The sequence below is a fragment of the Xenopus laevis genome, chromosome 3L, assembly GCF_017654675.1.
Source record: "Xenopus laevis strain J_2021 chromosome 3L, Xenopus_laevis_v10.1, whole genome shotgun sequence".
NCBI lineage: Eukaryota > Metazoa > Chordata > Amphibia > Anura > Pipidae > Xenopus > Xenopus laevis.
Genome location: NC_054375.1, coordinates 80,262,491 through 80,277,754, shown reverse-complemented (window position 1 = coordinate 80,277,754; position 15,264 = coordinate 80,262,491). Strand labels below are relative to the sequence as shown.

The 15,264-nt window shown below is 36.3% G+C and overlaps 1 protein-coding gene across 4 annotated transcripts in view; it reads left to right on the top strand.

Moving 5' to 3' along the window:
- Positions 1 to 15,264, top strand: part of LOC108711168 (TBC1 domain family member 22A) — a 297,560-nt gene that overhangs the window by 166,078 nt on the left and 116,218 nt on the right. For all 4 annotated transcript variants that reach the window (XM_018252619.2, XM_041586439.1, XM_041586438.1 and 1 more), the window contains exon 10: positions 13,175 to 13,250. In XM_018252619.2, coding sequence (XP_018108108.1) covers positions 13,175 to 13,250 — 76 coding nt within the window. The remainder of the gene's footprint in view (positions 1 to 13,174; positions 13,251 to 15,264) is intronic.

Sequence of the window (15,264 nt, the reverse complement as noted above, 5' to 3'; positions counted from 1 at the left end):
TGCCCTAAATTGATATGTACAGATAATATATGCAGTGCATTGAATCTTACTGAATACATTACATTAATTATTATTGGCTAATATATATATAAGTCGCCACATGATTGTTTAGTTTAGGTAGTTTTTTGGTTGCTTATTACATTTTTTTACATACATCTTATGTGCTTGTGATGTTACCATTTTGCCCTGCAATGCTTCCCTTATCCATTTTATAGATGCAGTTGTTTCATCAGCCTCATTAAGATAAATTAGCTCTCTGTGCCTGCTATAATCAGGTATGCACTATGTTGTGATTTTTGTGGGTGTACTGACTTTAAAATGTCTACATTATGATGCATGAAATCAGATGCAATTAGACAAAACTAACAGATAATGATGCTTAGTGTGCATCAACATGGCATCAATCGATTTGGGGCACCCACTGTAAACATTGACAGATTTTGCATTTCTCTCTTGCTGAGAAATCTGGACTGAGGCACAAACAGCTTAATGATGAGGAAAGAAGTTGAAACTCTGCAGGAGACTAGAACTACAGTATTAACTGCAATTAGGTGTACAGTCCCTAATGCTTACACACAGCTGCAGGGCAAGAAATAATGTCCTGTATGTTGCTTCATTCTGTTTAGAGTTTGGTAACCAAAGGACGAATAGAAATGAACAGTAGTGAGTGACCTTCCTTGAATTAAATTGTATTAATTCAGCAGAGGCACTGTAATGTACAATAAAATAGTTATCTGAGGGTGGGGGTGAGGAAGAATTCTGTATATATAAATATTGATGGGCGAATTTGCACCGTTTCGCTGAAAAATTCGCAAATCTCCAGCGAAATTCCCGAAACAGCAAAAAAAATTGGCGAAGCAGTGCTGGTGTCTCGTTTGTGACACTGGCGTCCGTTTTTGATGCCGGCGTCCATTTTTTTTGACGCCAGCAAATTTAAGATCCAAAAGGGTACTTATTATAAGCGTTTAAATGCATAATAATGTACCTTACAATTCATTATTAGAAATGAATAAAAGATTATATACACACTTAGACTGTAAGCTCTATGGGATAGGGACATCTTTCCTACTGTGTTTCATATCACATGACACTTTTTCTCTGTGTATTTATACTTATTGTATTTATTGTAATACTTGTCCTTCCTGTGTGTACTTTGAAAGATTGGACAGTGCTGTGTATACTTGTTGTCCTTTATAAATAAAGTTACACATACATACAGTACATACATATTTGTGACCTTATCAATCCATTCAAATACCTAAAAGGGATTCATGGGAAAAGGTGTTTTTATTTTTCAAAACGCATCACTGTTCCAGCAGACTTCTGCACTGAAATCAGTTTTTTAACAAGGGCAACATTTTTTATATTTAATTTTGAAACCTGACATGGGGCTAGACATGTTCTCAGTTTTCCACGTACCATCAGTAATGTGACTTGTGATAAACTCTAATAAACCCCACTCTTCCTTCCCTCCCAACAGCCTATAGACAGAACAATGGGACGGTAACAAGATAACAGCCCAATTTGCCCAAAATGCATTGAAGTCTATGGGCAAAAGTTTTTTTTTTTTGATGCACGAAATTTTTTTTCACCTTTGGGCGTTATTTTCATGGTTAAACTTGGGATAAAATTTCACTCATCACTAAGGGGGTTATTTATTAAATGTCGAATTTTAGAGTTATGTGAGCTTTTTAAACCTCAAATGAACTGGAATGGTTTTCTATTTAAGAAAAAACTGGAATTGGGGAAAACTCAAATCAGCAAGTTGAAAGTCCATAATGTTTATGGGTTCACATCTGTTTTTGCATAAATTACCATTGTGTCTAACTGCAAAAAGTTTGTATGAGCAGTGGAAGATAACTCTACTTTCAGATTATTCAGATATTTGGTGGGTCATGTAGCTTCAAGTATAGATTTAGGGATCTGAGGGCAAAATTATATAGGACTGAAAACAACTGAGGGGATGGATCAGTATTGCCAATTTCAAAAAATCTAGAATTGAGTTGAGTGAGTGTTGTATAAGATAAAGGTAGGACAATATTAGCAAATGAATCCTTAAAACAGACTATTTTTTAAAAAATAGGACTAATTATGATCAGATTAAGCTGTTTCATTTTAAACTACACATTTATTCTATTTATTTATATATTTCTTGTAATTGTGGTAGTTTAATTTATGTAACTTTTAAGAAAGTTCTAAGCTTAGATGCTGTAGTTTAATTTAAAAGTACTATGGCATGTGACACAAGGTCATAGATTTTTGGCTTTCACATATGCTAAGCTAATCAAATATGATTTTAATGTAAATGTTCTTGTATTACAAATTAAACAATTTTACCTTACATTTACTTAATTATAGAATTAATAAAATGTACTGTAGGTTTTTATCACTTTACATTTAATTTGTCTCCATGGCTTTGTTTTATAGTACATCGATTATTTAACTATATAAACGTTACTAAGTTGGCCTTTTTAAAACTAGGTAACTGCAAAACCCAGAGAAAATCCAAGAAAATCCAAGATTTTTAATTACTTTTTAAAAGTAATTAAAAAAAGTAAAATTAAAAAATTTAATTTATTTCAAAAGAATGATTTCACTGCCCACAAATGTACATGTATACGGAAGCAGAGTATTGGTTGATTTCACCTGTTTAGGGAGATTATGCCATTTATATAACCTATAATTGGAGTAGCATCATAAATTGCAGATCACAGGTTTTTATAATCTGTCCAGTTTAATTTAAACAGCAACTATCACATCAAAATTGTTTCCTCCCTAGAGGAGCAAACTACCATGTTAGGGAACACGTATATGCATAAGCCGCATGTGTACAGGCTAACGTTTTATGTGCACAAATGTGACATAGGATTGGGGGGATTTGTTGATTGTATGTCAAACGCATATGCCTAACATGAGAGTCGGGGTACCTTTTTGCTCATAGTGTGCATGTGTTTGCCCAAACATTGAGGCAGAGTACACACTAGGGGGCTTCCGTTAAAAAGATACACAACCTCAAGTATGGTGTGATTACACCAGCCCAAGTACAGGCTGTTGTTATCAGGCCCGGACTGGCAATCTGTGGGTTCTGGCAAATGCCAGAAGGGCTGCTATAAGGTGCCATAGAAAGTCAGTATTTAGTGGGCTGGTGGGAGCTCTTTGGGCCTCTGTGTGGGCTGATTGGGCCTTTGTGTACCTGAAATGCCAGGGCCTATTTTAATTCTCAGTCCGGACCTGGTTGTTATCATTGACCTCTGTTGGGGGTTTTGATTTCTTTTAATTTCATAGGTGCCATTTAAAGGAGAAGGAAAGGTTAAAACTAAGTAAGCCTTATCAGAAAGGTCCACCTAAATATACCAGTAAACCCTCAAAGTAGTGCTGCTCTGAGTCCTCAAAAAAAACACTGAATTTCTTTCCTTCTATGGTGTACACATGAGCTTCTGTGTCAGACTTCCTGCTTTCAGCTTAAAACCTCCTTTCCCCGTGAGCATGCTCAGTTTGCTCTTCTTTCCCCCTCCCTTCTCTGCTGTAATCTGAGCCCAGAGCTATAAGTGAGCAGGCAGGGAGTGATATCACACCAAGCTAATACTGCAGCTGCAATACTAAACAAACAGATTATAGAGCTTTTTACTCAGGTATGGCAAATGTTCTACAGAATAAATATAGCATTCTAGCTTGCACTATTGCAGCTAATCTATTTTATATATATATATATGTATATGTATATGTATATATATATATATATATATATATATATATATATATATATATATATAATATATATATATATATATATATATATATATATATATATATATATATATATATATATATATATATAGTCATCGAGAGCTGCTATAATCATTCCTCACACTGCTTTTGAAAATGCTCAGCATGAGTAGGAAACATTTTCAGAACTGCATTTTAATCATTGTTGTATATCTGCACTAATAATTCCAATAAGGAGAATTATTATTTTATTATTAACATGTATTTATATAGCGCCAACATATTGCGTAGCACTGTAAAGTAACTGTGATTATACAACTACATCACATGAATTACATACATAGAATATATGGAGTAACAAACATCACAATCAATACAGGTACAAAGAGGTGAGGAAGGCCCTATGCATAGGCATACAGTCTAAAGGGGAGGGAGTAATACACAAGGTGTGGGAGTGGGCAAGATCGAAGTAAATGGGTGAGAAATGTGGTGTTGTATGTGGTGTTGCGTTTGGTAGTTAAGCAGAGTGAGGGTAGGCTTCTCGAAAGAAGTGCGTTTTCAGAGATTTTTTGAAAGCAGAAAGGTTGGGAGAAAGTCGGACAGATCGTGGGAGAGCGTTCCAGAGGGGTGCAGCCCTTACAAAGTCTTGAATGCGAGCATGTGAGGAGGTAATGAGAGAAGAGTTGAGTAGCAGGTCAGTAGAGGAGCGAAGTAAGCGAGTGGGTGAGTATATAGAGATGAGTTCAGAGATGTAGGGTGGAGCAGAGTTGTGAAGTGCTTTGAAAGTCAGTGTCATTAATTTGAATTTTGATTCTGAAAGGCAACGGAAGCCAGTGCAGGGATTGACAGAATGGCGAGGCAGAGGATGAGCGGTTGCTGAGGTGTATGAGCCTCGCAGCAGTGTTCATTATGGACTGGAGAGGTGACAGTCTCTGGAGGGGGAGGCCAATTAAAAGAGAGTTACAGTAGTCTAGACGCGATATGATGAGAGAGTGAATAAGAATTTTGGCAGCGTCTTGGGTGATAAATGATCGTATTTTGGATATGTTCCTTAGGTGGAAGTGACATGATTTAATAAGTGACTGGATATGAGGAGTGAATGACAGGGCAGAATCTAGGATAACCCCAAGGCACCGGGCCTGGGGAGAGGGGTGATAGTGGAATTGTTAACTATGATGGATACTTCGGGGATGCTACTGGTGTTTCTTGGAGGAAAGAGAACCATTTCAGTTTTAGAGAGGTTTAATTTAAGGTAGCGTTGCGACATCCAGGTAGAGATAGCGGACAGGCAGGAGGAGACGCGAGTTAGGAGTTCTGGGTTGAGATTAGGAGATGAGAGATAGATTTGAGTATCGTCATCATAGAGGTGGTAGTGGAAACCATACGAATTTATTAATTTGCCAAGGGAGGAAGTATAGAGGGAGAATAGTAATGGTCCCAGGACAGAGCCTTGAGGAACTCCAACAGAAAGAGGTAGGGGAGAAGATGATACTCCATTGTAGGAGACACTGAAGGAACGATTGGTGATGTAAGAAGAGAACCAGGACAGGGCTGTGTCACGAAGGCCAAGCGACTGGAGGGACTGGAGGAGGAGAGGGTGATCTACAGTGTCAAATGCGGCTGAGAGGTCAAGCAGTATTAGTAGTGAGTGAGAATGGAATGTAAATATATTAATTTTCATTTTTGTTTCTTCTTATGCCAAGCGTATAGCTGATTAAATCATATTACAGCAAATAGTAAGCTTGCAGTGACTACAGTACCAGGTAATATAAAAATAAATTACATCAAACTCTAATATAGTATAGAAGTTGCATTGACCTTGAAGGTAAGTGTAAAGTACATATTTTTATGCAAAATAAATTTTAGAAATAAACACAGAAAGCTGTCAGCCGCATGGCAAAAGGGTTGTGTTACTGGGTTAAAGAGGCAGCTGAAGACACTACTACTCCAAACCATTCAACTAAAACATTAAATATAACTATTTCCTCTGGTAGCATAGTATGTATGTATGTATGTATATTTTTATTTGTAAAGCGCTCCTTGAGGGCAAAGCACTGTACAACAAAACAATAAATTAGTAGTAACAAACAAGGGGTCATTGGAATAAAAAGTAACTAAGTGCATTATTAGAATACAATTCACATAAATATAAAATATAATTACAATACAGATTAAGTGCTCAGTGTCAAGGAAACAAAAGTCTAGAGGACCCTACCCCGTAGGGCTTACAGTCTAAATAGGAGGGTAGCATACAGACACAATTCAGAGGGGTATTAAGGTGCTGTGGGTTACAATTTGTTACATTGCTATATAAGTGCCAGTTCAGGTGTTATCCAGGTGCTCCCAGAGGTAGTCTTTGAGTTTTGTTTTAAAAACATTAAAGGAGGATTCTCTCCTGAGAGATTCAGGAATGGCATTCCAAATATAAGGAGTCGCAAGAGAGAAGGGTTTGATACGGGAAACAGCAGTAGTAGTGGGGGGTACAACGAAGCGGTTGCTCTGAGAGGAGCGGAAGTTTCAGGCAGGAACATATAGAGAGACAAGAGATGAGATTAGGAGTTAGGTGCAGAGGAATGAAGGGCTTTGAAGGTTATGAGGAGGAGTTTATAAGTTATTCTTTGTTTTATAGGAAGCCATGATAAGGACTTCAACAGCATAGTATAACACTGCCTAGATATGACTTGAATAATAATAGGCTGCCTTTTCTTGTTGCAATGTTATACATGCATACCTCTGCTATTTACATGGAACACTTAAAAGACATTGTTTAAAGGGATACTGTCATGGCAAAACATGTTTTTTTTCAAAACACATTAGTAAATAGTGCTGCTCCAGCAGACTTCTGCACTGAAATCTGTTTTTATTAAAAGAGCAAACAGTTTTTTTAATATTTAATTTTGAAATCTGACATGGGGCTAGACATATTGTCAGTTTCTCAGCTGCCCCCCAGTCATGTGACTTGTGCTTCAGTAAACTTCAGTTACTGCTGGTCTGAAAATTGGAGTAATTCACCCCCTCCCTTCCCTCTCAGAAGCCCATCAGCAGAGCAATACCAGATAACGGCTCCCTAGTAGATATAAGAACATGTCCCACTGTGACTTAGTTAAATTTAGCAGGAAAAACAATCTCCTGTCAGAAAGCAGTTCCATCCTAAAGTGCTGACTCTTTCTGAAAGCACATGACCAGGCAAAATGACCTGAGATGAGTGCCTACACACCAATATAACAACTAAAAAAATATATACTTGTTTATTCAGGAATTAAATTTTATATGGTAGAGTGAATTATTTGCAGTGTAAACAGTGTAATGTAAAAATAAAAATGATACCATAAAAATCACGACAGAATCCCTTTAAGGACCATTTTCACCACAAACAGAATCTGCATTTGTAGACATAAATAAAATACAGCTGCAGGTTTTAATTCTGTTTTACAAAATATATTATTACACAAGGTATCATATTATTTTTTGCATGTTGTTATATGTTATCATTGTTTAGCCTTATTTGTTAGTGCCCTTTATAGGATATGCTCTTTTAGTTGTTCTAAAACATTTTGAGGGCACTTAAAGGGCAAGGAAAGGCTTTAGCCAAACTCTTTACTATGTTGTAGCACACCCCTTGATTTCATTTGCACGTGCACCAAAATGAAACCACTCCCTGGCCCAAGTATGTCACTCACTCTCATGTAGATGGCAGGATTCGCAGTGATTGTTGTTTTACATAAAAATATGATGATGATTGAGAATGTTTTCCCTGCAACCCCCCTTGATATCTAGTTCTGAGGCTGGGAAGCAAAATGCTCTGCATTGCTCTTTAACGCACTAAGTCAAAAGCAGTAAAAATCTTTGAATTGCTATTTGTGGCAGTGGCCTAACTCTCAGGCTGGACCTTACTGTCTGGCTGAGTCATTCAATATTTTAAGGTATTTACTAATCCTTCATGCCCCATTTGGAGGTGATGGGGGCTACATGGATAGCATACCCTGTAAGACTCGCTATTTAAGAAGCCTTTTGAAAGGGCAACTTTGCAATTAAGGTTTTTAAACCTAGGTATAGCTTCTGGTGCCCCAATCTGCAGGCAGCCCCAGCCTCTGGTGTAGGCTATGTTATCTTCTCTCTGCAGCGGAAAAGCAATTGGAATATAAATGACGTGTCCATGTTTTTTTTTTATAGTTTCTGTATTTTATTTCTGGACATTGGAGCTGGGGTTGGCTGATACAACAGGGGGCACTGAAGTCGACAACTATACACGGGTGAAAACAAAAACTATAAAAAAAAAATATTCCCCAAGGTTTCAAGGGATACTAAAATAATCCCTAAACTTTCCTGGGCAATTTAATTTAGATAAAAATTCAAATTTTTCAATCAATGAAATCCCAGTCCATTTACTGTAAAATTTAGGTAGTATGTTACATAATTTGAGATGAAATACACACACTGCTCAGCGACAGTTATTAAAAATGAACATAATAGTTATAGCATAGTATATAGTAATTCTAACCCAAGGGTTTGAATGAAAGAGCCTTTACTTTCCTTAACATATTATTCACTTTTCCCTCACTCCTATATGCATAAATGCTGATATAATTATATTGGTGTGCTTTTTGTTTCTGCTGAATGCTTGTTTGCTTATTTGCTTACTCTAGAAACATACCTTTTGTTTTAACTTCTTGTATTCGTCTTTTTCCCTATTGGTATGGAAGCTATCAAGAAGTCAGGATTTAATGAATAAACATGTCTAAGTTGTAAAGAGCAGAACACAAGGTGGGAAGATGCTCCATGCTGTGATCCCTTAAGAAACAAAAGAAATTTATATTCTAGCATGTGCATCTCTCATGGGAACTATAACAGTGAAATATAGTAGCTTTGAAGGTGTGTGCTGTGATAGTCTATTTAGGAAAATGGTATACACAAGGTTTCTTGTACACCTGTTGTTTTGGCTTGTTGTTACATTTTTATGTTTATTTATTTATGTTAAGAAAACTGAAAATGATTTGATGAAGCATTGCTTGGTATTGTAACTAAAGCTAGGTATGATGTGCTAAAGATCAACATCCTTGTCCAGACTAAAGGGATAATTTTTTGTTTGTGCCTTACATTGTGCATTGCAAGGTCACTGGCATAAGGGAGTCCTTACCTAACAGCTGCCTTAATCAAATTGTGAGTACATTGTTTCCTTTTTGTCTTGCACTTATAAACACTCAGTCAATCAGTCAGTTGATTCATATGCAAATGATGTGTAGGTGCATGCCTGTGTACTGCCCCTCCCCTTGCAGGTACAAGATGTTGTCAGTCAGGTAATCATGTAAAAATGGCTGCAAATATTTGTGCCTCTGGTTTTTAATGTGAAAATGTTGCACCTGGTTTTGGTAAAGTTCCATTACAATGGAAATCTACACTAGTAACTTCCCAATTCATGCCATAAATGGCCCAGTTACTTGATAGTCTTAAGGGGTTATTCATCAGAGGTCGATGTTGTGAAGTTTTTCTACCTCGAATAAACTCAGAACTCAAATGTTTGCTTTTATATGAAAAAAACTGAATGTAAAATACTCTAATTAATGCAATTGGGGGTAAAACATGAAAACTCGAATAGGTTGAATTGATCGAGATTTCAAGCGCAAACCACCAAATAAACCCCAAAAATCACAAAGGCTTCTACATGACCTTGACAAGTCTTATCTGGAGTATTTTCAGATTCTAGCTCTTTGCAGCTTCTGGACATTTCAGTTTTTACTGAAACTACCCTTCGAAAACTCAAATTTTTAGGGGAAAAACACAACTCGGTCTTGGATTAATAACACCCTTAATATGACACTAGTAAAGGATACCTAACTTGTAGTATACAAGTTTTGCAGCACTTCACCAGCGATACAATATAGTGCTAGTAAAAAATGACCAATTCTAAGCAACTTTTAAATTGGTCTTAATTATTTATTTTCTATAGGTTTTTAATTATTCTCCTTTATCTTCTGACTCTTTCCAGCTTTAGAACGGGAGTCACTGACCCCATCTAAAAACAAAAGCTCTGCAGAGCTACAAAGATATTGTTATTGCTACTTTCCCTCTCCTATTCATATTCCAGTCTCTAATTCAAATCAGTGCACAGTTGCTAGGTTCATTTGGACCCTATCTGAAATTGCAAACAGGAGAGCTGCTGAATAAAAAGCTAAATTACAAAGAAACCACATTTAATAAAAAATGAAAACCAATTGCAAATTGTCTCAGAATATCACTCTGAACAACAATACTAAAAGGTAACTCAAACATGTATTTGCACTGTTGTCTGTGAGCAGTATTTCTACCCAACTAGTAGTGATGTGCTAAAAGTTGTCTGTTGTCATTGTTCCATTGAGTTGGGTTTATGAATTGGTAGAGACAGTGGGGCTCATTTATAAACACTGGGCAAATTTGCCCCTTTGCAGTAACTTATGAGAACAAGAAATTGTGTTATTCACTCTACATTACCTGTGATACTATTCTATTTTTGTCCTTCCCTTTCTACGCACTGATAATTTACTATAACTACAAGTTTATATCCATGCTACAGTGCTTGTTGCTTTTAGTCATATCTACACTTAGACTGTGAGCTCTATGGGGCAGGGACCTCCTTTCTGTGGTGTCTTTAACCACATAGCACTTAAGCTCTGTGCCCTTATATGAGCTCTGTATATATTATTGTATTTATTGTCTGACTTGTCCTCCCTAAAGCTATTTTTGTCATTTTTCGAAAGAAAACTGCCTTTTTTTTACACCTGTTGCTGCCGGCTGAAATAAAAGCCATTTTTCTTTAAGAGACTTTTGCTGTCCTGATGCTTACTGTGTGGGAACCTGTCATAGTGTACTATATCTTCTATATTATACTTTTATTTATATTGTACTTTTATGTATTGGTTCCTTAACTGCGCTTTACAAATAAAGTTATACATACATACATCTAGCTACTCTTACATTGATCATAAGCTTTCACCATTAGTGACAATTATATATCAGCCTTGGTATAGCTCTTTCCATCATACAATTGTAATGATCTATACAGTTTATCTGTTCTTCAGGGAACTCATGCATTGTTCTGTTTATACTGATGGTTTTAAATGTTTTCCTAAGATTTTCAGTTATGCTGGCTTCATTTATTTGTAGTGAATACCAAGTGAAATTCATATATACAAGTCCTTTACAAAAGAAGATCAATATTGAATACAACATTACATACATACTTAATGTTTTGTTCTAATTTGCAAGTGATATTGCTGTGTTGTCTTCTTATTTCTATAACCGTTTGGCCCTTACTGCTCACGCCACACTTTTGTTATGGCCATCGATTGATTTTACACTCTTGCTTGCTCAGACACCTTATTATTGGCTGACTCAGATGACTCACATAATCATGGGGTGTCATTCATTATTTTAAATTCATAAAAAGATAGAGTCCTTAATACAGTTTGCTTGGAGACAAAAACACAGTCAGGTTACAAAAGGAGAAGCAGGAATAAAAAAATACAGGCAAACCCAAAACAAGGATAAACGTTTGAAAGCTGATTAATAAAAAAGAAAAAGAAGAATCCTTATACTGGTTTAGTTTTATAAGACAACTCTATGAAATACAACATAAATGATCTTGTGCACATTTCAGATTAGATGCTATATTTTTTTATTCTTCTTATTTAGTTTTGTTTAATTTCAAGGTAATATGAATGTGCTCTTTTTGCTAACTGGCTCTGACCAGGCAGATGTGAACTGTCCATAGTGCTGAACAGACTATTAAGATTCTTGCTCTGAAGCAGAGGGACACTGTGAGCTGATTAATAAATATTGGGTGTAATTAAAACAACGTGAATGTTATTATGGTGTGCCTTCCAAGATTATTAGGCTGCTCTTATCTGTCACATATTTAAAAAATTGTGAAAGTTTTCTTGTTTTTTTTTTTGTGCTGCTGGGACTGTGAAAATACAGTGATTTTGAAAATAAATGTCCCATAGCAAGAAATCCAATGGCACACAGGAATGATGCAAGTAAGATTGTCTTGCATGTTTAATGCAGAGTGCAACGTTTTGAGGTCCTGTGTGCCATTGGATTTCCTTCTATGGAGTATTATATGTGCGGCAGCTGAACAACTAGCTTTATGCACCAGGTTTTGAATCAGGGTATCTGTATTGCTGTAATGGTTAACCTTATCAAAGGAAGCACTCACTGCAATCACTGTTTGCTATGTAAGACAATTGTTGGTCATTTAATATAATATCCTTTTGTGTGTAGAAAAACCATAGTGTTTTTTTTGTATACAATACAATGATTTTGCAGTCCCTATAATAACAAGTGTTGTGCATTGATCTGTTTCCTTTGTCTCAGCCTTAGGCATCTAAATGTAGCCATGGAAGGCAGTAAAATGTTCAGTGTTATCTGTTCATTTAAGTGATTGCTTTCATTTACTGCAGTAAGTTGGATTGTTGAATGCATTGGAACCATTTTACATTTGAGACAGATACTTATATATTTTGGAAAGTGTTTATTTAAAAATACCTTTAATTCAAAAAAAGGAGGTACAAAATAAAAGGCAATTGCTTGAATCTACTCTAATACGTGTACTCATGGTTCAGGTGGTTGTGTGAAAATAATCAGAAACATAAGTGCACCCATTGCCCACAGCAGCTAAAGAATAACTAACCCCCCCAATAAGTAAAACCACATACCTAGATAATCCCCCTCCCTACTTTCTCCTTAGTACATTATTCAAAAAAAAAAAAGTCCCTGAATATCATGCTCACTTATTTTTGCAGAGTAGCACAGAAGAGCTCATGGGCGCCATCTTGAAACTGATCTATTTGGCACTTGCACAGTTGGAGCAGTCCGATATTTGTACCAACTGCACATGGGCTGAAAAGTTCTGTTAATTGCTGAAGAGAAGGAAGAGGATCCAAAGAAGACCGAAGATGTGCACCCATAAACTCTACTGTGCTACTCTACATCTGCATAAATAAGTGGCTTAATATTTAGGGACACTTTTTGTAATCATGTACTATGTGAGGAGGAAGCAGGGAAGAGGGACTATCTAGGGTAGTAGATGGGGCTTTTCTTATTAGGGGGGTTTAGTTCTCCTTTAAATGCTGGTAGGACAAAACTCCTAGAATTCTGCCATTGCCCTAATACTGATTATAAAGTTATATTTCACTTTCTTGATGTGTATAGGTTTGACTAAGCAATAACCTAGCTGTCTGTAAAAGAAGTAGCGGTCTTTCTTTGAGTTAACCCTTGATGTGCTGGAAAAGTTAGACTCTATGGTATGGTCTATGGAAGTACCAGCTTACTTCTCTTTAGTCTATGCCAAGTGTTTGCTGGCAGCACATGGCACAGTTAGAGCAAAAGTGCCAACATGGAAAGTGTTAAATATAACTAAGTCAGACAAGCAATACAATAGTGTAATGGAATGCATGATTCTATCTTTTTGCAGGACAACTATACGTTTGCACAGCCAGGAATACAGAGGAAAGTAAAAATGTTGGAAGAACTGGTCAGCCGCATTGATGGTAAGTTGTCTAGAAATGCCTTAGCTATGACAAAATATAGTTAGACCTTGCACACTCGTCTTACTGCTATCAGTCTAATTATATAGTGTGACATTCCAACTCCATCTGCCTCAGACAGGAGTGTCATCCTCAATCTGTCAATCTTGCAGCAGTGTTGTGTCACCAGAATTTCTGCAGTGTAACATTTTAAGACAAGTCACTAGAGCCTGAGCTACTTTATTGCTTTTTATTAGAATTACATAAAAACCCAGTGGCAATTTCAATGCAGATAAGTAATTAGATATAAAAGGCAGCCAGCATTCATTTTATATTAAGGTCAATAATTGCTGCAATTTAGGAGTGTTCTATACATGTCACTTGTTCTTGTACACTGCAGATAGCTGAGCTGTCTGGCTACAAATGATCAGAGTGCAATGTTTTCAGTTGTTTTGCTTTTCTTTGTTGCCAAGAATACAAATCAGATTTTTTTCTCTGTTCGTGTAATTAATTTTCAACCGAAAATATCGGAATGATTAAAAATGAATGACCACTTGTGCAGAAATAATTTGCGGCTTGATTTTATGTTATTCTGTTGAGAAATATTGCCTTATTTCATCCACAAAATTATTCACTACATGAAATGCTGACTGTCATATTGCAGTTGCAGGATTTAATTAAATGAAACTCAACAGATAATGCTTGCCCATTCTTAGCATATTCTCTTGATAGTTTGTTAAATTAATGAACAGGGCATTAACAAAATGATGCCAAGCAGAACTAAGCTTTTTTGTGACACTAGCTTGTCAATTATGGAACAGAAAACAAAACAAAGAAAGTGTTTTGCCTCTTGAAATAGCTTCAGAGAATCATGTTAAGAAAGATTAATTCCATCTGTTCAGCATCCATTGTAGAAATCAAACTCCACGGCACATTGGACACATTCGCCCATCATAGATCTTTGATAAACTAACCCCTCGAGTAGCAAATATGATTAGAACATTAGTGTGGGCTTGTTGTTGTGCATTATCTGTAGAGGGCTTATTTAACTTGACTTTTTTGTATAGACTTTAACAAATTACAGGGCTGGTGTACAATTTGTAATATTCAGCAACCTTGTGAAATTAAAGTTATAGTTGCCAATATCCCCCAGTCACATTTCAGAGCCTCTCCCTTCAACACTCTGTTCTGCTGGCTACTGTGCAGAACAGGCTCTGTGACTAAGTAGCCCAGTGCCCAAATGTAAAAATATTATGTTCATGGTGTCACTCATCAGGAGGAGGGCATGAGACAACAGTATGCAGGTAAGGTAATCCGGTTGCATAGGATTTTCCTGTGCTTTACCATACCAATTGCTTTACAAGCAAAAGATATTTTCATGCTTATGTGACATTAAATAAAGTATCTTTTTGAAAAAGTTATTTAAATATACACCAAACCATAGCTAACTGTATACAACCACTGTTCCCCTTTTTCACTACTTTTTTCATACTGTAAACAAAAGAACTGTAAATGGCTATATAGCATTATGGCTTGAAATAAGTGTATTGCATGGCCTGCAGCATTTTAATTTTAAAACCAGTACAGGAAAAATACTGAATAAACATAACTAAATATATATGTGACTTGTGTTGAAGAGGTTGATCACCTTTAATTTCACTGTTTATATGTTGTAGAGAGTGCTATTCTGAGACAATTTGTATTTTTCATTTATTTAGTTTTTTCATTTATTTAGTTTTTTGTTCAGCTACTTTCCAGTTTGGAATTTCAGCAGCTGGCTGGTTGCTAGGGTCCAATTTTACCTAGGGAGACAGGAATATTAATAGAGGAGGGCCTGAATGCTATGTAAGCAATAAAGAGTAACAATAAAATGGTACTCTACTGAGAAAAAATGTAGCAGAATGGACTCTGCAGCCGATAGAGAGAAATTTAGGAGTAACATAGAAAATACATAGGCCAATAACCAGTAAGATTCATAACTCTATCACCCCCTTGCAACAGGATTAACGTTTCAAGTTTAGCCCTCCCATTCCTACCT